Raw genomic sequence first — 22,453 nt, forward strand, 5'->3', positions numbered from 1 at the left:
AGCATATCTTTCCTCGATATCAGTGTGGCTTTGCCTCGCTTCAATAACGGTCTTTTTCGCACATTGTTGTCGAAGTCTGTCCACTTCTGATCATTCGTGATAAACCCCTTCTGAAATTGATCGAGTCCCTTACGTTTTAGTAGGGAATCGCAGATAGAAATTCGATCTATTAAATGTCTGTCAGTCAGATCATGTGGCACACAAACGCCAAGCTTCTTTTTTTAGCCAACTTTCTCCAAATGGTTTATGGCACTATTTGATGATGGATGTTTAGGTCATTGGCAATGCCATGATTACTTACATGTCAGTCTTACTCGATTTTTGCGAGAATATCGTATAATTTGCTGTGATTGCTCGCCCAAAGCACCTTGGATACACTGTTCAACAAATTTTGATCGAAAGTATGTAAATTCTTTGAAATTGCGATTTTTACATTCATTTAAGCATAATATGAAAGGAAATGATAATAGAAGAATTTTCTTAGCTCAGGTTGTGAAAAAAAGCCCTTGTACAACAGTAGCTGTATATATACACAAATGTATTAATATTTATAGAACATTTAAGCAAAATCCTTGTAAAAACCTACATTTAACTTTTTTTTTTATCTATTTCACTGTGATGTGATAAGCTGGGGAGTTAAGAAGTACCCTAACCTATAGCTTTCTATACCCTTGTACTTCCTTTTTCAAAATTGCGCAAATACCAGTTTCACAGCGATACAGAAAATAAAGTAACCTTGGTCAAGTTAAATATTAACAATCCCGTAATAAAAATCAGTATTAACATCAAAACATGAAAAATATGTACAAATACCTTTTTGTGCAAGAACTACACTGCAATGTAGACAAAAGTTTCAAGTGATCCCTTGTACAGGATTGTGTTTATTTTATTTTGAGCGTCTTCGCTTGGCTTGCCTTTTGTAGGTTACATCTGGAGCATCCCTTGCAATAGTCCAACAGTAGTCGGCCAATATGTTAGAACTCCACTTTCCCTCATATCTCTTCTCCATGGCTGCAATATCTTGATGGAAACGCTCACCATGTTCGTCACTTACTGCTCCACAATCTTCGGGAAAGAAGTCTAGATGTGAATGAAGAAAGTGGAGTTTCAGAGACATATTGCAACCAAGATTTTCGTAGCACAATAACAACTTTGCTACCAGTTGTTTGTAATTTGTTGCTCGGTGTCTTCCCAAGAACTGTGAACAAACACTCTTCAAGCTTTCCCACGCAGCTTTCTCCTCACCTTGGAGAATTTCGTCGAACTTGTGATCTTTGAATAGTTGCCTAATCTGTGGCCCTATGAAAACACCCTCTTTAACTTTGGCATCACTTAATCGAGGGAATTGTCCTCTTAGGTACTTATAGGCCTCATCCTCTTGGTTCATGCTCTTAACAAAATTTTTCATAAGACCTAATTTAATATGTAGAGGAGGAAGCAAAATTCGGTTACGATCTACCAGTGGTTCATGCTGCACATTTTTCACTCCCGGCTGAAGAGTTTCTCTGGTACTCCAATCACTTTTGCGGTAATGAGATCCACGATCTCTACTGTCCCATTCACATATAAAGCAACAATACTTTCTATACTCTAACTGCAGGGTGCGAATTGGCGGGGGGGATGCCAGGGATTTCCCCCCCTGACAAAAAATTTTCCCACTCTGGAGAAGAAAAATTTTATCCCTGGCAGGGATAACTTTTTCCCCCTCTGGAGTATTTTTAAATGGACATAAAGATAAGATAGAAGAAGGGAACAATTATTACTTTGCGTAGCTAACCTAAATATTACTTGAGTGAAAATTTATGAAAGATCTCACATCTCAACTGTTTTGTACTTGTTAGTATATATATATATATATATATATGTGGGGGGGGGAGGACTGGGTGCGCATATGGGTGAAATTCATCCCCCCCTGGGAAATTTTTTCAATTCGCACACTGCCTAACTGCATACCTGGCAACAGTACTATTACTTTAAGGTCACCACAAATGAGCCACTGAAAATCGTAATATTTAATGGCTTGAAGCTAACGTTTCAAGTTTTCATAAGATTCCTTCATATGAACTGCGTAACCTACAGGAATTGAAGGAAGCTCATTTCCAATATGTAAAAGCACTGCCTTTAAACTCACCTTGGACGAATCTATAAGGAGCCTCCACTCCTTAGGTTCGTAATTAATTTTAAGTGCCCTCATGAGACCATTTACATCTGTACATGCCACAAGTGTGTCTTCCATAGTAAAAAATGAAGTGAACATCTTCTCCCTATTCCGATACACTGAAATATTTACTTTTTCCTGCAATAAATTCCATTGCTTTAAGCGTGACGCTAAAATTTCGGCTTTACTTTTCGAGAGGTCCAAGTCTCTGATTAGATCACTTAGTTCCTCTTGAGTAAGTCTATGTGGTTCACATGGAGGTTCTTCTACAACAAACGTAGGGTCCTTCGAAGTACTTTATTCAGGAGCTTCAACTTCTTGATCATCATCAGAAAAAAGATCGTATTCTTTAGGTGGGTCAGGAACAGGTAGTCCTTCTCCATGTGGAACAGGGCGCATTGCAGAAGGAATGTTAGGATAGATCAAGGCCCGCTTCTTCTTCGTGGAAATTCCCTTCTTGACGGAAGGAACCATACAAAAATAGTCTCTGATGTGTTCGCTTGGCTCCCTCCAAATCATGGGCACTGCAAAAGGCATTGAGCGCCCCTTCCCATTAATCCAATTCCTTAGATTGCTGGCACAAGTGTTACACACTATGTGGGGTGCCCAAGATTTATCTTGGTCTCCAATTTTACAACCAAAGTAATATTGATAGTCTTTTCTTATTAGTGGTGTTATAGTCTGCTTTTGTGAGGAAAATGTCACTTCCCCACACACGTACCAGAAGCTATCCGCACTGTTTACACAATTTCGCGTCATTTTTGTTTATTGAAATCCTCAAAATGTCACTTGAAATAGTTCCGACAACTATTTAAAAATATACATTCGAAATACCAGTATTTTTGCGTACTTGTAGTTGTATTTTTATGTCCTGCACTACACAAACGTCACACCCAAAACGCTGATAACTGCACTAAACCTGTCTTTTCTAACAATAGCAGAACACTACTGAAATAAGGAACACAATGAAACCAAGCGTTCATATAGTTTCTCCAGTGTTGGCGGATCAGTGTAACATTTTACCCCAAACGAAGCGAATATATTTATTTTTAAAGCGTTATTATTAGACATGCCTGTAAAACGAAAGGTAGAGCTAATATTCGAAAATAACTTTCAAATTCGTGATCAGCACCACAAAATCAATAAGAATTAGCTGATTTTGTTCAGTTTACATTTTCGTTGTTGAACAGTGATATCGAAATTTTCAGAACGAAAGCGACTGAAGTATCCTTTGGCTGTTGCTTTTGAGAACGTATCTTGCCCATAAACAGCATAAATTTCTTTATAAGTCTGCACAGTATTTGCTCCTTTATTGAAGTAAAGTAGTAAAAGATAGCATAGTTCTGCGGGAAGCTCACCCATCTTCACGCCTACATCTGATTATAAGAATTCGAACACTTTTTGCACATTTACTAGCTTGAGCTGTTAGGCAAATGACGTTAGGCCTCACTCACTGCGACCACTCTGAGATTTGACGCCATCTTGTGCGTAAAAGGCTAAATAATTTTTATACTACTGATATTTTAGTATTTGTCAGCTTCAAACTGAGCTCATTTAATAAGATAATTATTGCATAACACGAATTGGTATATGTTTGTTTTCGTATATTTATCAGATGATTGTATTTTGAGTTGTCGCGCGCGCGCGCGCGCGTGTGTGTGTGTGTAAGTGACTGAGTGAATGAATGAAAGAGAGAGAAGTTAGTGTGTGTGTCTTTTGTTTGTTTCTTTGCTTTTAAATCTGTATCAGAAATTTTATATCCTATCATTGTAATTTTTTATTGTTTAATCAGAAAACTGGCAGAAACAGATGTGGAAGGCGGTCTAATAGAAAAGAAGACAAAACAAGTGGTACAATATGTTCCTCAGAATAACCATCAGGCTTCTCAACGGAAACGGAGACAATTGAAAAACGATGTTAAGAATTATGCAGGAGATGAGTTACGAAAAAGTGGTCTCTGCAATGTAACACATAAAGCGAAACAGGAACAAAGACATTCGAAAGGACGTGAAAATAACAAAGAAAGAATGTGTCAAAAAACTAATGGTGAAGAACAAGTTTGGAACGAGAACTTGCCTATTTGGAACGCTAGGAACTTGAAAAAGCAACATACCAACTACAGTTGTGAGTATTGTTATAAGCGTTTCAAGGATAGGGGAAAGTTGAATGTTCATTTAAATACACACACTAAGGAAAGAATTTTTACTTGCGATATTTGTACCAAGACTTTTACAAGAAGAACTGTTTTAATATCTCATCTGAGAATACATTGTAAAAAGCAAATGTCTTCTTGTGATATTTCTACTAGGAGTTTTATAGGATTTGTATCTTTGAGAAACCATTTAATGTCACCTTTGGATGTTGAATTCTACAGTTGTGAACACTGTGAAAAATATTTTATACGAAAAGATGATTTGGTTCGCCATATCAAGACGCACACAGGAGAAAAAGACAATATGTGCTGGTACTGCGGTAAGCGTTTCTTACAAAGTGGAGATTTCAAGCGTCATTTGAAAACACATGGTACTAAAATTAGAAATCATGTTTATCATGTTTGTAATGTTTGTAATAGTTCGTTCTCTCGTGTAAGTTCTTTACAGCGTCATTCACTTAAACATTCACGAGAAAAGCCGGTCATGTGCCATTTTTGCGAAAAACCTTTCTCAAGAAAAGACTATTTGAGTGTCCACATCAAGAAGATGCATTCAGAAGGAGAGCTTTCAAGGCATACACGTAAAAAGTCGCTTACTTGTCATTTTTGCAGAAAATCTTACTCACACAGAGACTCCTTAAAAAGACATATGAAGAGCCATTTAGAGTATAATCGTTTTGTACTGTAGCAGTGTATAACGTCGTCAGATATTTATCGTGTAAGCAGTTTAACAATGCATAGATTCAATTTACATAGTTCTTCTATTTGTATCGGATATGTCGTTTTTATCAGTGTTATTACCATTCTTAGCTAACACTCTATCTAATAACATGTGGAGAATGGCCTATAGAAGAATGTTTAGCCACATGCTTTTATTTCTAACATCTGCTTTCGACATTACCGAAGGAGCAAACTATTTCGTTCAAAAAGCTGTCTATTGATATTAGTTGATGTGATGAGTGTCCGATTTTATTTTTAATTACAATAGTTTTTTAGAATACATAGAGTATATTTGACTTCTGCAGGTTAATGTTTCACTGGAGACAATCAAGAGTTACAGTTATTTCATATATTAAATTGCATCAATAGAAAATGTAAAAAAAAAATATACTAGATTTTTTTTATTGTAGTGTACGTTGTCTTTTGATTATAGCACAGAAAGTATTTTGAAAGTGGTTTTTGTATTGAAAATATAAGTTTCTTTATTCTAGAATTAGATAATAGTTTCTAATAACGTGCTCATTTATTGTATATACATATAATGCTCTGTCCTCTCTCTCTCTCTCTCTCTCTCTCTATATATATATATATATATATATATATATATATATATATATATGTATGATAATAATCTTATTTAGAAATGCTGTGTGAAATGAATTATTATTTTTTTTACTTTAATAATATTGTAAATCAATGTATCATCAATTTTTGTAGTATTTATAGAAGCAACGAAAAACACAACTTTGAGGTAGCTTAAATTATTAGTTAGGCCTATCAAAATAAAATATTTACATGTTATTTATAATTGTGTCTTTTATTACTTATGCTAATTATGACTGAAAATATGTTGAAGGTTTTTTTTTTGTTCTCAGTAACTCTTTATTTATTTACTTATTAATTTATGTATTGATTTTTTATTGTTGTTTATCTTATTTATTTATCGTTTCTGCTCTCCTCTGTGCATACTTGACGAATGTTCCATGTTTTATAATCACAAAGTCTGAATGCTGTGTTTTTCTTGCACTTTTGTTCGAATCTATTACTTAACTTACTTATTTTTTTCTTATCGTGGGATAATACATTTTTCATATCCTTCGGTCTACAAAGATAAAAGTTTATTGGGAATCAATGAATAGATTAACTTGTTCTGTTGGATTTTAGATATCAGGAAATTCAGCTTGTGTGGTGGGTGTAATTGTGTTGTTGCAGTTTTTAAGGTGAGGTTTGTTAAAATTTTACATTTGCATTTGGTGAGAAATAACTTTGAAATACTTTTTTTTTTCAAGTGGGTCCTTATATATGTATATCAACACAACTTTGAAGTTTTTATGTCATAATAGTACTAAGAATAATGAAGATATAATGCAAATGTTTGTTCACAGAAATATGATATCCAACTAGTGCAAATACGGGTTTGCTTATTTTTTGTTGATGACTCCATGTCCAGACAGCTCTTCCTACTTCATTTCGTGAAAATAGATATTCATATAAACAGATGTTCCCCCCCCCCCAAAAAAAAAAAAATAAGTGGAAAACGTGCTTTCTGTTTGAATTTTAGAAAAGTATATTTCATCATTTACTTCAGGTAAAATTCCAAATGAACAGTTTAGAATATTTTTCTTTAGTTATAAGACACTGTGAAATTCTGTAAATTTCACCGGAAAATCGGCCACATCTATAGGTAGTGTTGTAAAAGAAAAAAAGGATTTTTTCAAATCTTTTTTTTTTTTTTTAATGATAAGTATTATTTATTAAGTCATGTTGCAGATAAGTGAAATAATCAGCAGAACTTAAGTCGAAACCCTCGTAACTTAAAAATCCTTTGTTTCCTTATACCTGTACGAGCAACATTGTATGATTATTGTACATTTGATTACATTTTCTTCACTAATAACTCGTGTTGTTGTAGTGCTAATAGTCTCGTTGTTGTAAACAATAATTTCATATGAAATATTTTCTCTCCTTTTTACATGTAAGTTCTAATAGTTTTACAGGGAAATACAGGGTATTTAAAAATGAATATTGGGGTTTAAGGGGTTTGTAGTACTTATTACAGTTAACGTACAATTATAAACAATACATCAAGTATAAGGGCAACTCAAACAGTTTTTGCTACAAGTGTTCAATTTGAGCACCATTCGTCACACCGCACACTTAGAGTCGACAGGAGAGAAAGGCCCATAAACTTTCCGTACAAAACACATTCAATTTATGGGCCTTTCAAAACAAGTCTCATTGCAATTGTACCATTTCCTGGGGGTTTGCTGACCCCCAGATGCGAACATGATGAGTGTTCACATTAGCCCTTTGCTGGAATGTTGTCTTATCACTGAAGACGACAGGATCCAGAAAATCTTCATCGTCATGCAGCAATATTTGATTTGCAAAATTGGTACGTAAACCGTGGTGTGTATGCTTTAGACCTTGTAGCAAATGCAAACAATAAGGACGTAGTTGTAAGTGCTCCTAAAAATGCTTCACACAGGCAGTTGCACTGTAACTACAGATTCAGTCTTTGCAAAATTAAAACACAAAAATCTTTCTGCTCTTTAGTCGCCATCTCTTCCTAATGGCAGACAGAGGAAATAGTGCATACGCATGCGTGTGTACAAAACTCTTTGAGTTTCTAAGTTAATTGTAATTGATACTACAAAGTTTCAAAACCCTAATATTCATTTTGAAACGCCCTGTATTGCATCAAATTGTGTCATCCTATATTCATGTATGTACATATCAGGGCTGGCCATAGGCAATTTGCTGCCCCGTGCAATAGCATCATTTAATGCCTCCCGTCACTATAGAACTTATGTCGTTTCTAACCAAAAAAAAATTTAACACGTGGTTTCCACAAGCCTTTTTAAAACTAACTTAACATCATTCAGAGAGTTCTATAGAGACCGAATCAAATGATAGTCTGAAGGTGGCAAGTCCAAGCTAATACATTGGATGCATTAAAATCTCCGAGCTAAATTGTCTCAATTTGTGACTGGTCGTTAAAGATGCATGAGATTTGGCGTTCTGAACGTGATACGTAACACCCTTTCTGTTGACCAGTTTTGGCTGTTTATTTTGAATTGTGAGGTGCACTCGTGCTAATAGTCAACAGTACAGGTGCGAGTCTATCGTTCTGCCTGGCGGCAATAGGTTGTGATGCATGATGACCTTCCAATCTTACCAAATGCACAGCACATCTTTCCTCGGCATTAGTGTGGACTTTGCCAGGGACGCTGGAGCGTTTTCTCGCTTCGACCACGATCTTTTTCACACACAGTTGTCGTACGCTATCCACTTCTCATCACCGCTTCAGAAATTGATCAAGTACATTACGTTTCAGTAGAGATTCGCAGATAGAAATTCGATCGAGTAAATGTTTTTGAGTCAGATCATGTGGTATCCAAACGCCGTGATTCTTTTTGTAGCCAGCTTTCTCTAAATGGTGTATAACACTGCTTAATGATGGATGTTTACGTCATTGGTAATGTCATGACTACTTACATGCCTATCTTTCTCAGTTTTTGCTAACATATACACTTTTGCTGAAATTGGTCACCCACTGCAAAAAGCATCTTGGACATCAAAATTTCCAGAACGAAAGTTACTGAACCATCTTTTGGCTATTGCTTTTAAAACGTACTTTCTCCATAAGGAGCATGTGCATTTTCACGAAGCTGCCCAACATTTGCACCTGTATTGGAATAAAATTGCAAAAGGTAACATAGTTTTGGAGAAAGCTCACTTATCTTCACGCCGCAATACCCTTCGTTTGATTATAAGAATGCCAACTGTTTTTGCACATGTACTAGCTTCAACTGTCAGGTAAATGGCGTTAGGCCTGACCCGCTGCGATTCATATGCTCTGAGATTTGAGATAATAACGCCGTCTCATGCGTAAAGGCTGAATACTTTTTAGACTATTAATATTTTTATATTTGTCAACTTCAAACTGAGCTCATTTAATGAGAAAACTACTGCATAACACTAAGTATCTCTATGGCCTATGGAAACCGAAGATTCAATGCCGCGTTCACAAAACTGGACCCAGTTCCTATTTTGTATTCCTATTTCTGCGAGATCCATCTTAATATTATCCTCCGTCTGCATCTAGGTCTTCCCAATGGTCGTTTTCCGATTGGTCTTCCAGTTAAGACTTTGAAAGCTTTCCTACTTTCTTCCATCCTGACTACATGACTTACCCACCTGAGCCTCCTAGATTTGATGACCCAAACAATGTTTGGTAAACCATAAAAATTATGTAGTTCCTTGTTCCGCCATTCCCCATTCCCGTTCCTCTTGGGTCCGAATATCCGTCTGGACGCATATCACTAATTTGGTATATGTGCTTATTTGTGTGTATTTAAATCTGTATCAGCAATATTAAATCGTAGTAGTTTTATTTATTTATTTTATTGTTTAATCAGAAAACTGGCAGAATCAGATGTGGAAGGCGGTCTAATAGAAAACAAGACGAGATAAGTGGTACGAACTATTTTTCAGAATAACCATCAGGAAACAATTTAAAAACGATGTTAAGAAATATGCAGGAGGTGAGTTACGAAAAAGTCGTTTCTGCAATGTAACACGTAAAGCGAAACAGGAACAAAGACATTCAAAAGGACGTGAAAATAAAGAATGTATCAAAAAACTAATAGTGAAGAACAAGTTTGGAACGAGAACTTGCCTATTTCGAACACTGGAATTTGACAAACAAATCTAGTAGATATAACCACAATTGTGAGTATTATTGTAAGTTTTTCACGGGAAGGGGAAATTTGGATCGTCATTTGAATATACACACTAAGAAACAAGTTTTCATTTGTGATACTTCTACCAAGACTTTTACAAGAATGGACGTTTTAATATCTCATCTGAAAATACATAGTAGAAAGGAAATGTATTTTTGTGATATTTGTGCCTTGAGTTTTATAAGATTTGAATCTTTGAGAAACCATCTAACGTCACATTTAGATGTTAAGGGCCACAGTTGTGAACACTGCGAAAAAATAGTTTTTTTCAAAAAAGTGATCTGGCACGCCATATCCAGACGCACACAGGAGAAAAAGGAATATATGTTCGTACTGCGGAAAGCGTTTCTTACAAAGCGGAGATTTAAAGCGTCAGTTGAAAAGACACGATACTAAAATTACTAATTATATTTGTAATGTTTGTAATAATTCGTTTTCTCGTGTAGATTCTTTAGAACATCATTTACTTAAATATTCACGAGAAAAGCCGATCATGTGTCATTTTTGCAAACTGTTCTCAAGAAAAGACCATTTGAGTGTCCATATTAAGAAGATGCATTCAGAAAGGAAGTTTCCTAGATATTCACGTAAAAAGTCGCTTACTTGCCATTTTTGCAGAAAATCTTACTCACACAAGGAATCCTTAAAAAGACACATGAAAAGCCATTTAGAAGGTAACCGTTTTGTGCTATAGCAGTATATAACGTCCTCTGTTATTTATCTTGTAAGAAGTGTAATAATGCGTCGATTCAGTTTACATAGTTCTTCTATTTGTATAGGATATGTCGTTTATATCAATGTTATTACCACTGTTAGCTGACATTTCATATAATAAGATGTGGAGAAATGGTCTATAGAAGAATGTCTAGTCCTTCGTGCTTTTACTTGTAACATCTGCTTTCGACATTACCGAAGTAGCAAACGATTTCGTTCAAACTGCTGACTACTAATAGCACTTGGTTTGATGAGGGTTCCGCTTTGTTGTTTTTAATTACAATAGTTTTTTTTTTTTTTTTTTTGTTTTTTTTTTGTTTTAAAGAGAGGAAAATACACAAATTGGGGGATATAGTCAAAATCTAGAAGATACCATACAGAAGATTGGAAAACCTGAGTCTCCCACGTACGCTAACCTGTTAGCCTTGAAGGAGCTCCGAGATAATTTATTGTGTGTGTATATACTAACAGTGCGATATATATATATATATAAATGGTGATTATAAGTACAATCCTACTTTCAGAATGCTGTTAAAAAAAGAATCACTGGTCAAAATTACTTCAAATTAGAACTGAATATACTTGAAGAAGAGATAAATGGTACGACGTAACAAAAAAACGTTCCAAGTTGTATCAACAGATGGCGTTGTAAGCGCCATAACTAAAGTGGATTCGGCTTCAAGTGACATTTTGAATCTAAATACGACAGCTGTGGCATGAGTTGCACATTATACCAACTGTACTGTTCAATGTGCATGATTGTTTCGGTTTTGTGACGGAGAAATGATTTCCCATAAAGACCATCGACTACGGCATCAGAGCGCGATACTGCATTGAGAGACGCAAGACAAGGTGCTCAGATGCAATATGAAGAGAAATCATGTTTTTATAACAAATCAATGTGTCATGCGCATGAGTGTCTTTTAATTTGCATAGTACGCCGCTTACAGCACCATCTATTGATACATTTTGGAACGTTCTTTTTTTTTTTATGCCATATTATTTTCCCGTTATTCAAGTGTATTCAGTTCAATTTGAAGTCATTCTGACGAGGGTTTTTTTTTTTTTTTTTTTAACATCATTTTGAAAGTGGAGCTTGAATTATAATCACCCTGCACACAAATGCTGTGTGGAATGATTTTTTTTTTTTTTTAAAAAACTTTAATGTAAATCAGTCTGTTATCAAGTTTTGCAATGTTTATAAAAACAACGAAAAACATGTTAACTTTGTGGTAGGAAAAATAATTAGTTCCGCTTATCAAAATAAAGTATTTACATGATATTTAGATTGTTTCTTTAATTACTCATGGGAATTGTGTCAGAAAATATGTTGAAGTTATTTTTGTTCTCAGGAACTCTTGATTTATTTATTAATTAATTGATTTTTATTAGTTTTTTATCGTTTCTGCTCTCCTCTGTGCATACTTTGACAAATATTCCATATTTTGTAACCATAGTGGCTGAATATGATGTTTTTCTTGCACGTTCGAAACTGTTAAATAACTTACTTTATTTTTATTTTTCGTATCCTGGGATAATAAATTTTTCATAACTTAGGGACTACATAACAGTTATTGGGAATCAGTGAATAGATTAACTTATTCTGTGGGATTTTAGATCTCAGGAATATGGACTTGTATGGTGTAATTGTATTATTATAATTTCTAAAATAAGTTTTAATAAAATTTTACATTTTACCTTTTTCTCATTCGCATTTGGTGAGAAATAACTTTGAGAGACCATTGTTTTTAAAACAAGTGATGCCTTATATATACTATATCAACACAATTTTGCAGTTTTTATGTCATAATAGTACTAAGAATAATGAAAATAATGAACACACGTTTGTTCACAGAAATATAATATTCAACTAGTTCGTATACAGGTTTGCTTACTTTTTTACTAGCAGACATTGCTCCAGACATCTCTTCGTTATGTATATCTCTCCGAAAAATGCAAAGAATAATGAAGATATATACGTTGATTCACAGACGTATGATATTCAACTAGCACAAACACTGGTTTGCCTATTCTTTACTGATGACTATACCTCAGCTAGTGAAGATACACTTTACAGTAGCATCTTCCTTTGTGATTACACGAAGTCTCTGCCACATAAGGCTATTCATTACATATGTTCTTAGTTTATTTTGTATACTTCATTCGTGAAATAACATTAGAAAAAATTCTTAAGTAAATAGTTGAAAATATTTCTCTTTAAGCTCTAAGTCACTGTCGAGTTCTATAAATTCCATCTGAAGAGTCCCCGGAACATCAGCTACATCCACGGAACTACCGACATATTTTCGTGGATTCATAAATCATGGGATCTGTGTATTTGAATTCAGCATCCAATTGGTAAATTGTAACGTGACGAGAATTCTCTGTGGCGTATACTTTTGTCACAGTTTCAAATGCGACAGATTGCAATCTTGCAGTTGACATTTGAAGGGTTCCATTTTATTTGGAAAGCTTTGTTCCAGCTGAACATTTTTTTTTTTTAACTGGAACTTGAAGTTAAGCTCATCCAAGTGAGAAGATAATCCGTAAGGAAGGCAAGATCTGCATTCATTCTGTATCCTTCAGCTCGAGTATTATCTTGCCCTTTAATTTAGTTAACATTTGGATAAAGTTTCAATTCAAAAATACATATGAGCGCTTGAGAGCAGCTTAATGATCGCATATATAAAAAAATAGATGACATCACTGCGATCCGTATCTTATTCTGTTTGTGGTTAACTTTGGAATTGCCGATGATTCAATGCCCGGATAAATTTTATAACATCAATGACAACTTTCATTACATTATCGAACCCGATATTTTGCACAGAGATTTTTTGTTCAATTAATGTAGTGATAGCTGATGATAACGGTTCTTGTTTGAAAACCGTCAGAAATCCAAAATTTTTGCTGACCATAATTGAAACTTCCTCTATCGCCACTTCTACGAAGTCTTCAAAAGTGTTCCTAGATAGGATAAGTCTTTTGAAAGCAATAACCTTGTTGGAACGCCCGCATTGTACTGCTACCAAGAGGTATTCTATAATGAATTTCCCATCAGATAAAGTTCCGAATTCTCCACATTTGTTCCAGCAATTACAAAACTAGCTTTCATATACTGTCAACATGGTCGGTCATTTACTTGGATACAGAATGGTAGAAGTTCTCAGCAGGTGTATCCTGTCGTTTTGCACCTGGACCTGAAGAGATGAGAACTTTTTGGCATGTTTTTATTCAGAATGTTTTCTTAACTTATACTCTTTAATAGCCAAAACACTTTCTTGACACCAAACAAAGAAGTTAGGCATTTTTTTTTCAATAAAAAAATAGCGCTATCCACTTCTCATTGAAATTTTTATGTACTTTATTGTGATCTCGTTTTCTTAACTTACTTACCATCATGGATAGGTGCCTGCCCTTTGAAGTTGTGTATAAATATATACGAAATGGAAAGGTCACGAATAATTGATGAAACACGAGATTAAACAGGAATGACGCTGCAAAGGCTATGGGTAACACCAGAAGGTTCGGAAATTATTCCCTGCAGAAATAATGATGGGAGTAGCAGCAAAGGCTATAAGCGTCAATAGAGTTCGGAAAAGTCTATAATACAGAGAATAGAGAAAACGGAATACCGTTACCATTGTAAATGTAAAGGTGGATCAATCTAGTTTTATCAATAAAGTACTTTAATTTATTTCTGTTAAGCCAGGTATTAAAATAAATAAGGAAGAGTTACAGTTTGAAAAATTAAAAAAAAAAAAAATACTCAAAACAATTTATGTTCATTTGAGAAAAAAAAATTTAAACTTTCACTGTGAATGTTCAAAACACTAAGGTTTTTTTTAATGCTGCTAACGCTTTCTACAGCATCAACGGCATGAGAGCTAAATTTATAAAATTGTTTTAAGTAATATTACATATTTGTATATGTTAAATGAAGAACATATGTACAAATTTGAAATAAAATAAAAGCTAAATTCCGATGACCTTCACATGAATATTGATCAACGAAACATTTGAATAATTAACGAAGGAACGTATTATTTCGCATACGTACAAGTTGCGTAAAAAATGTAATCATTTTCAAACAAAGCATTCTTGAAACATGGCTATTTATTTTTTATGAAAAGAAAAATTAAAATGCCTCTTTTAAGCACGTAGAGATGGAATTTCTGGAAACCCTCTATCAGTGAATGCCTACGTTATGCAGATAATACGCTCTCCAAATTTCAAGTTTCTAGCTTTAGCACTTTAGGCTGGGAAATAAGTGTGTCTTCCAGAACTTTGACATTTACAGATGTAAAGGTTCTGTTTTTGATTAGAACTATCTGGGCGGGGGAAAGGGTCAAGGATTTCAAATAATGTTAATTTAATACAACATAATTTGTAATGGCAATCAATGGAAATAGTTGTAAAATATACCGTTGAGGTCGCGGACCAATGTTTGAGATTGCTTGGTGTAGAATAACGATTTCAGTGTATTTAGTATAACAAAACTAAATTGTTTAAAAATGTTAAATATTTACTTCTTTATTCTATTATATTAAGACACTACTTCCTGTCTTTCGTTATCGTATCCATCTTCCTCTGAAGCAAATACATGCCTAACCGTTCTATGACACATAACTCTTAATAATGGTTCGTAGTCCACTGTTGTGCTGGAAATAAGCTTCAATGCTATATTCAACTCTAGGTCACATTTCTGTAAGTCACATAAAAAATTCCGATTCATTACTTTCAAAGAACAGTAGCCCGATTATATCCATAACATATCTCAGGCTAATTGTAACGGCTGTTCAATTTGAACCTAGCTTTTCCGACCACAATATTTTAGTTGGAAGTTCTTACCTTCACTTAATTTGAACTAAAAATCTTCACAAAATTCTACTCCCTTGTTTGTGTCTTTATTGTGTAAGTGTGGTATATATGACTTGATTTTTTGGATACGTCCGCCACAAATATAGATTTCCCTAAACATACGCCGTTGTTTAATTTTCAAGGGTTTCACAACAATAATTTGTCAGACTTTCGTTATGTCGTTGCTCAAATTCGTCTTCCTGATTCCACTCAATAATCTGGTAGTATGCATATAAAATATCATTAAAGTTAGCATTCACCTAAGCACACGTGCTAATCTTCACCGTAGACATTTCAGCGACCAACTTCTCGCTTTCTTCAGTAGTTCATTTACAAATTTTTACGTTGCATGAAGAATCACATTTTCGATAATATTCGTGCACTGTAGAATAAATTTTTATCAAAATTATCTTCTTATATTTATTTACTTGTTTACATTAAAATGAATTTATTAATATGTTGTTTTTCTGACCTTTCAGCATTGTGCATATTGCTGCTGCCAGTACCCTCACTTACATTACAACTCCGTTACAGTTGAAGGCCAAACTGTAACGGACAAGCGTTTATTTAACAAACAAGCGTTTGCTGTTCCACTGTTGCGTTGCACTGGTTTTGATAACGTAGCTTCGCTGCCCTTATTTGATGCTCCGTTGTTAGACAATGAGTCATTTTGCTTAAGAAAACATGGCCCAAAAAGAAACACAAAGTTTACTAAGACAATTTGTCAATTTTAATTACAGCATTCTATCAATATAAAGTTTGTACACTTTATACTACACTTCTTGAAAAAAAGGACAGTATTTCTGCCGTGCCCTTTTATATGCTACACTAATTAAATAAGAGCGTTCTCCTGCCAGGCCCATTATTAAAACTTTTATAAATTTTAAAACTCAAGTTCCTTGAACATCCGTTTGCATTTTCTCAGTATTATTAGGTGGTCTAAAATGTATTGAGCATTTGGATGTCAAAATTGCAAACACATTTATTATGATTTGAAAATAACATACAATCCCGTATGACCATCTTGTTCGATGACCTTCTTCCACTTTTCCAACAACCTCATAATCATGTCGCTAAAGATCTTATGTGGTTTCTGGCAAAAAAAATGTGGTTTTTCGCAAGCTATTTAAAAATTAACATTACATCATTTAGAGAGTTCTGCAGAGAGCAAAGCATTTGATTGAAACTGCTAAATCGGGGCTATACATTGGATGCATTTAAACCTCCGAGCTAAGTTGTCTTAATTTCTGACTGGTCGTTAAAGATGCATGACATTTGGCGTTGTCAGCGTGATACGTAACACCCTTTCTGTTGACCAGTTCTAGCTGTTCCATTTGAATTGCGAGTTGCATTCGTGCTAATAAGGTTCCTGTTTACCGTTCTGCCAGGCGGCAATAGTTCTTGATGCACGATGCCCTTCCAATCCTACCAAATACACAGCATATATTTCCTCGACATCAGTGTGGGCTTTACCTCGCACATCGTTGTAGTAGGCTATCCGCTTCTCATCACCCGTGATCAAACTCTTCAGAAGTTGATTGAATACCTTATGTTTCAGCACAGATTCGCAAATAGAAATTCTATCGAATAAATGTTTTGAAGTCAGATCATGTGGCACCCAAACGCCGAGTTTCTCTTTCTAGCTAACTATCTCTAAATGGTTTATAACGCTATTTGATGATGGATATTTAGAGCATTGGCAATGTCATGACTACTTACATGCTGGTCTTACTCAATTTTTGCCAAAATATCATAGTCTTTTGCACCCACTTCACAAAGCATCTTGGACATCGAAATTTTCAGAACTAAATCGACTGAATCATCTTTTGGCTGTTGCTTTTGAGAACGTATCTTACCCATGAACAACATAAATTTCTTCATAAGTCTGCATAGTATTTGTTCCTTTATTGAAGTAAAGTTGTAAAAGGTAGCTTAGTTTTGCGGGAAGCTCACCCATCTTCACGACACAATACCTTACATCTGATTATAAAAATTCGAACATTTTTGCACATCTACTAGCTTCAGCTGTCAGGTGAATGACGTTAAGCCTCACCCACTGCGATCCATATGCTCTGAGATTTGACGCCATCTTGTGCGTAAAAGGCTAAATACTTTTTAGACTACTGATATTTTAGTATTTGTCAACCTCAAACTGAACTCATTTAGTAAGATAATTGTCGAAAACACCAATTAGTGTATGTTTGTTTTCGTATATTTATCAGATGATTGTATTTTGTGTTCGGGCTTGTGTGAGTGTGTGTGTGTGTGTGTGTGTGTGTGTGTGTGAGAGAGTGTATGTGTTTATTGTTTGTTTTTTTTATTCTTTTGTTCTAAAATCTGTATTAGAAATGTTATATCCTATCATTTTAATTTTTATTATTGTTTATTCAGAAAACTGGCAAAAGCAGATGTGGAAGGCGGTCTAATAGAGAACAAGACGAAACAAGTGGTACGATCTGTTCTTCAAAATAACCATCAGGCTTCTCAACGGAAACGGAAACAATTGAAAAATGATGTTAAGAAATATGCAGGAAGTGAGTTACGAAAAAGTGGTCTCTGCAGTGTAACACGTAAAGCGAAACAGGAACAAAGACATTCGAAAGGACGTGAAAATAACAAAGAAAGAATATGTCAAAAAACTAATGGTGAAGAACAAGTTTGGAACGAGAACTTGCCTATTTCGAACGCTAGGAACTTGAAAAAGCAACATACCAACTACAGTTGTGAGTATTGTTATAAGCGTTTCAAGGATAGGGGAAAGTTGAATATTCATTTAAATACACATACTAAGGAAAGAATTTTTACTTGCGATATTTGTACCAAGACTTTTACAAGAAGAGGCGTTTTAATATCTCATCTGAGAATACATTGTAAAAAGCAAATGTCTTCTTGTGATATTTCTACCAGGAGTTTTATAGGATTTGAATCTTTGAGAAACTATTTAATGTCACCTTTGGATGTTGAAGGCTACAGTTGTGAACACTGTGAAAAATATTTTATACGAAAAACTGATTTGGTTCGCCATATCAAGACGCACACAGGAGAGAAAGACAATATGTGCTGGTGCTGCGGTAAGCGTTTCTTACAAAGTGGCGATTTCAAGCGTCATTTGAAAACACACGGTACTAAAATTAGTAATCATGTTTGTAATGTTTGTAATAATTCGTTCTCTCGTTTAAGTTCTTTAGAGCGTCATTTACTTAAACATTCACGAGAAAAGCCGGTCATGTGTCATTTTTGCGAACAACCTTTCTCAAGAAAAGATTATTTGAGTGTCCACATCAAGAAGATGCATCCAGAAGGGAAGTTTCCTAGATATTCGCGTAAAAAGTCGCTTACTTGTCATTTTTGTACAAAATCTTACTCACACAAAGACTCCATGAAAAGACACATGAAGAGCCATTTAGAAGATAACCGTTTTGTGCTGTAGCAGTATATAACGTCCTCTGTTATTTATCTTGTAAGAAGTGTAATATTGCGTCGATTCAATTTACATAGTTGTTCTATTTGTATCGGATATGTCGTTTTTATCAGTGTTATTGCCATTGTTAGCTGACATTCCATACAATAACATAAGAGGAAATGGTTTATAGAAGAATGTCTAGATCTCCGTGCTTTTACTTGTAACATCTGCTTTCGGTATTACCGAAGTAGCAAACTATTTCGTAACAGTAGCAAACAGCTGACTACTGATAGCACTTGGTTTGATGAGTGTTCCGCTTTGTTGTTTTTAATTACAATAGTTTTCTGTAATTTTCTGTAGAGAGAAAAATTCACAAATTGGGGGGACATTGTCAAAATCTAGCAGTTACCACGCAGGAAGAATACAAAACAAAACAAGAATGCAGAGAGTGTATTTGACTCCTGCAGAGTAATGTTTCACTGAAAACAATCAAGAATCACTAACTAACTATATGCCTTATAGAACCCGGAGGTTCAATGCCGCGTTCACAAAAGCTCTCCATGACTTCTATCCTTGGCCAACTAGACCAGTTTCTACTTTGGATTCCTCTCTCTGCGAAATTCATCTTAATATTGTCCTTCCACCTGCGCCTAGGTCTTCCTAATGGTCGTTTTCCGATTGGTCTTCCAGTCAAGACTTTGAAAGCATTTCTACTTTCTTCCATCCTAGCTAAGCCTCCTAGACTTGATGACCCTAACAATGTTCGGTAAACCTTATAAATTATGTAGTTCCTCGTTATGAAGTTTCCGCCATTCCCCATTCCCTTTCCTCTTGGGTCCGAATATTCGTCTCATGATCTTGTTCTCAAATACTTTCAGTCTATGTTCTTCTCTCAGATTAAGCGACCATATTTCGCAACCATACAGAACAACATTCATGATTATCGTTTTGTATATTTTAAGCTTCAAATTCCTCGACAGAATTCGCGACGACAAGAGATTTTAACCCGAATAATAAAACGAATTCCCTGCTTTTAGTAGACATTTAATTTCTTCGTGAATATGATTTTCGTCGGTTAATATTGATCCTACATATTTGAAAGTATCCACTTTATCGTCGAACCATCTGACTTTCACCTAGTAATGCGACCGCGTTGCTGCCAACAAGGAAGAAATATACCAAGGTGTTTCCTCTCAGCGTTTCTCCCATTGTGCGCTTGTTTCAATGGAGGCACAACCAACCCGTTTCCATGTCAAATTTTGCGGATGACCTCGTTGGAGATAATCACGATACGCCATTGGTGTCGCTACTATTTTTATTGCATTCCACACATACGATTTGGTAGTTCAGTTGTTTGTTTGACGGCTCTACGTGCATTATTAGCTGAGATAAAGGCCTGCTACGGGTAGTCAGATACAAGTTTGCAACAACGCCTCAAGCGGCTAAATGGGAAAGGATATGACAAAGTTTGTCCTCTAAAAGTTGCATGACATTTAATGTCCTTTCGAAATATGCCAACAGTTATACAACTTTCTATTGCAAATTTTGAAGTTGCCCCCCATTGGAGGTATTCACGAGACGCCACTGGTCTCCCTACTATTTTTATTGCATTCTACACATACGATTTGATAATGCAAATTTTTGTTTGAAGGTTCTACGTGCAATATTAGCTGCGATATAGGCCTGGTACGTTCCCACGTTCTTATTGAATCACCCGGTATATATATATATATATATATATATGGGGGTAAGGCATTATTGACTCATTTTGAAATTTACACCTTCAGATTTTATGTCCTGTTGGCCTAATTTCATCCCCCCCAATATAGATTATCTAATTCGCACACTGCTTATAGCACAGAAAGTATTTTGATATTGATTTTTATACGAAAATAAATTTACATTTTATAAATGTCCTTGTAGTAGGTTTAGGTAATAGTTTCTAATAAGAAACTCGTCTAATATATATATATATAATCTTATTAAGAAATACTGTGTGGAATGAAGTCAATTATTTATCTATTTTTAAAATATTGTAAATCAATGTGGTATCAATTTTTGCAGTGTGCTTAGAAAAAATGCAAAACAAGTTAACTTTGAAGTAGCAAGAGGAATTTGTTCCGCTTATCAAAATAAAATATTTACATGGTATTTAGGTTGTTTCTTTTATTACAACTGGTAACTATGACTGAAAATATGTTGAAGATATTTTTGTTCTCAGTAACACACGACCGGACTTCTCTCTGATTAATTGATTTTTTTTTTATTTATTTATTTATCGTTTCTGCTCTCCTCTGTGTATACTTTTAGTCCGGTGGCTTAGAACCAAATCTCGGATGAACTATGCACTTTGTGATGAAAAGATGCCATTTGGCATATAGGTGCCTTGGACCCTCCTGAACGTTTTTAGAAGTGGAGGCATCCGCTCCAGACTTGCAGGGGGCAAGGGGAGCGGGACGACTGGGGTTGATTGTAAATTGCTTTTTCTTTTATTCTCGTTATCTAGTTGATGTTTGGTGTTTCTTTTTCATCAATATATGCCTTATTTCACTTATCATTTGAAGATAGATAAAGTGTTCCGAGCAAGTTACTTAAATATCTTGACTTTTAGTTAGTTTTCAGGGGCGAAACTAGGGATTTTCTTATGGAGGAGAGCGATCAGTACAGGCATGATCCATGAATGTTAATATGTTTTTGTCGTTCAAATTTGTCTTACACTTTGAGATTACTAATTGATTTTTTTTTTTTTGGTAGCCAGAAAGTGACTTCCACGCAGCTTAAGGTATGAGGCACTCAGGAGGAGGAGGGATTCCTTAAATAATAATATTCCTCCATGCAGAATTTTTATTTATGTTAATAAATTTTAGTGTATATTGTGTTGGTAATGCAATGGTAATGTAATCTTTGGCAGTGAGGTTTCTACTTTAATGATAAGTCGAAACTTCAAAGAGCTGAAGGTTTCGATGAGTTTCGCGACAGTTATTTTAGTTAGAATTTGAGGAACATAGCTGGCACCACTGGTTTCCTAGTTAATTCTGACGTCACGCATGTGCGATAACCTTCATTTGGCAGTTTGCTTTTGTCTATACAGCGTTAACAGTGCAGCGGTGTAAATAAGTTTTAGTTATGCTGTAGTGGACCAGAGAAACTTAACGTTTGTTCCTCTGTTTTGAAAATATATAGAAAACTATCAGAGAGTAGTGAAAAATAAGCTAGTATAATTTCTGTGCATTCTCGAACTGCTGTGAGTAAAATTCTATGTAGTGAATGTCTGGTAAAAATACATTTTTTAAAAAATAAATAGACATAGAAAAGAACCACTATAGATGTTAATAATCTCTACCTGTGTTCAGAATATCGATTTGTTATCGTTCATTATTGCGTAAAGTGGAAGGATTATAATATTGATGATTAATCGAGAACATTTTTTGGACATTGTTAAGTTTAAGTTCGTGAATTGGTAAGAGAATGAAAGTGTATAACGTGTTCCTTGCAGTTATATCTCCACCTTAACTTTACGTTGGTGTGCAAGAAACCCAGCTTGTTACGTGTTGCTTTGGAACTCATTACTTACATGTCTAAAAACTGAAACTTTGAACTCGATTTTGTGTTACTGCAGTTATCTACTGAACAATGGAGAAAACATTTCGCGTTGTGGACCTGGATAAAACAAAAATTACGAAACCACAAAGTGTAATTAA

At 34.9% G+C, this 22,453-nt stretch overlaps 1 protein-coding gene across 7 annotated transcripts in view; it reads left to right on the plus strand.

The window, feature by feature from the left end:
- Positions 1 to 21,683, plus strand: part of LOC145678494 (uncharacterized) — a 60,109-nt gene extending 38,426 nt beyond the window's left edge. For 4 of the 7 annotated variants that reach the window (XM_081748698.1, XM_081748701.1, XM_081748700.1 and 1 more), the window contains one exon: positions 3,951 to 5,098. In XM_081748698.1, the coding sequence (XP_081604824.1) occupies positions 3,951 to 4,998 (1,048 nt within the window). In that variant the 3' untranslated portion in view covers positions 4,999 to 5,098. Of the gene's footprint in view, positions 1 to 3,950; positions 5,099 to 9,451; positions 12,125 to 17,740; positions 20,904 to 21,506 lie in introns of those variants that run through there. The other 3 variants (XM_081748705.1, XM_081748699.1, XM_081748704.1) reach the window with 3 other exon arrangements.
- Positions 21,684 to 22,453: the final 770 nt, after the last annotated feature.

Source organism: Thermobia domestica, chromosome 2 (assembly GCF_964235325.1).
Source record: "Thermobia domestica chromosome 2, izTheDome1.hap1.1, whole genome shotgun sequence".
Taxonomy (NCBI): Eukaryota; Metazoa; Arthropoda; class Insecta; order Zygentoma; family Lepismatidae; genus Thermobia; species Thermobia domestica.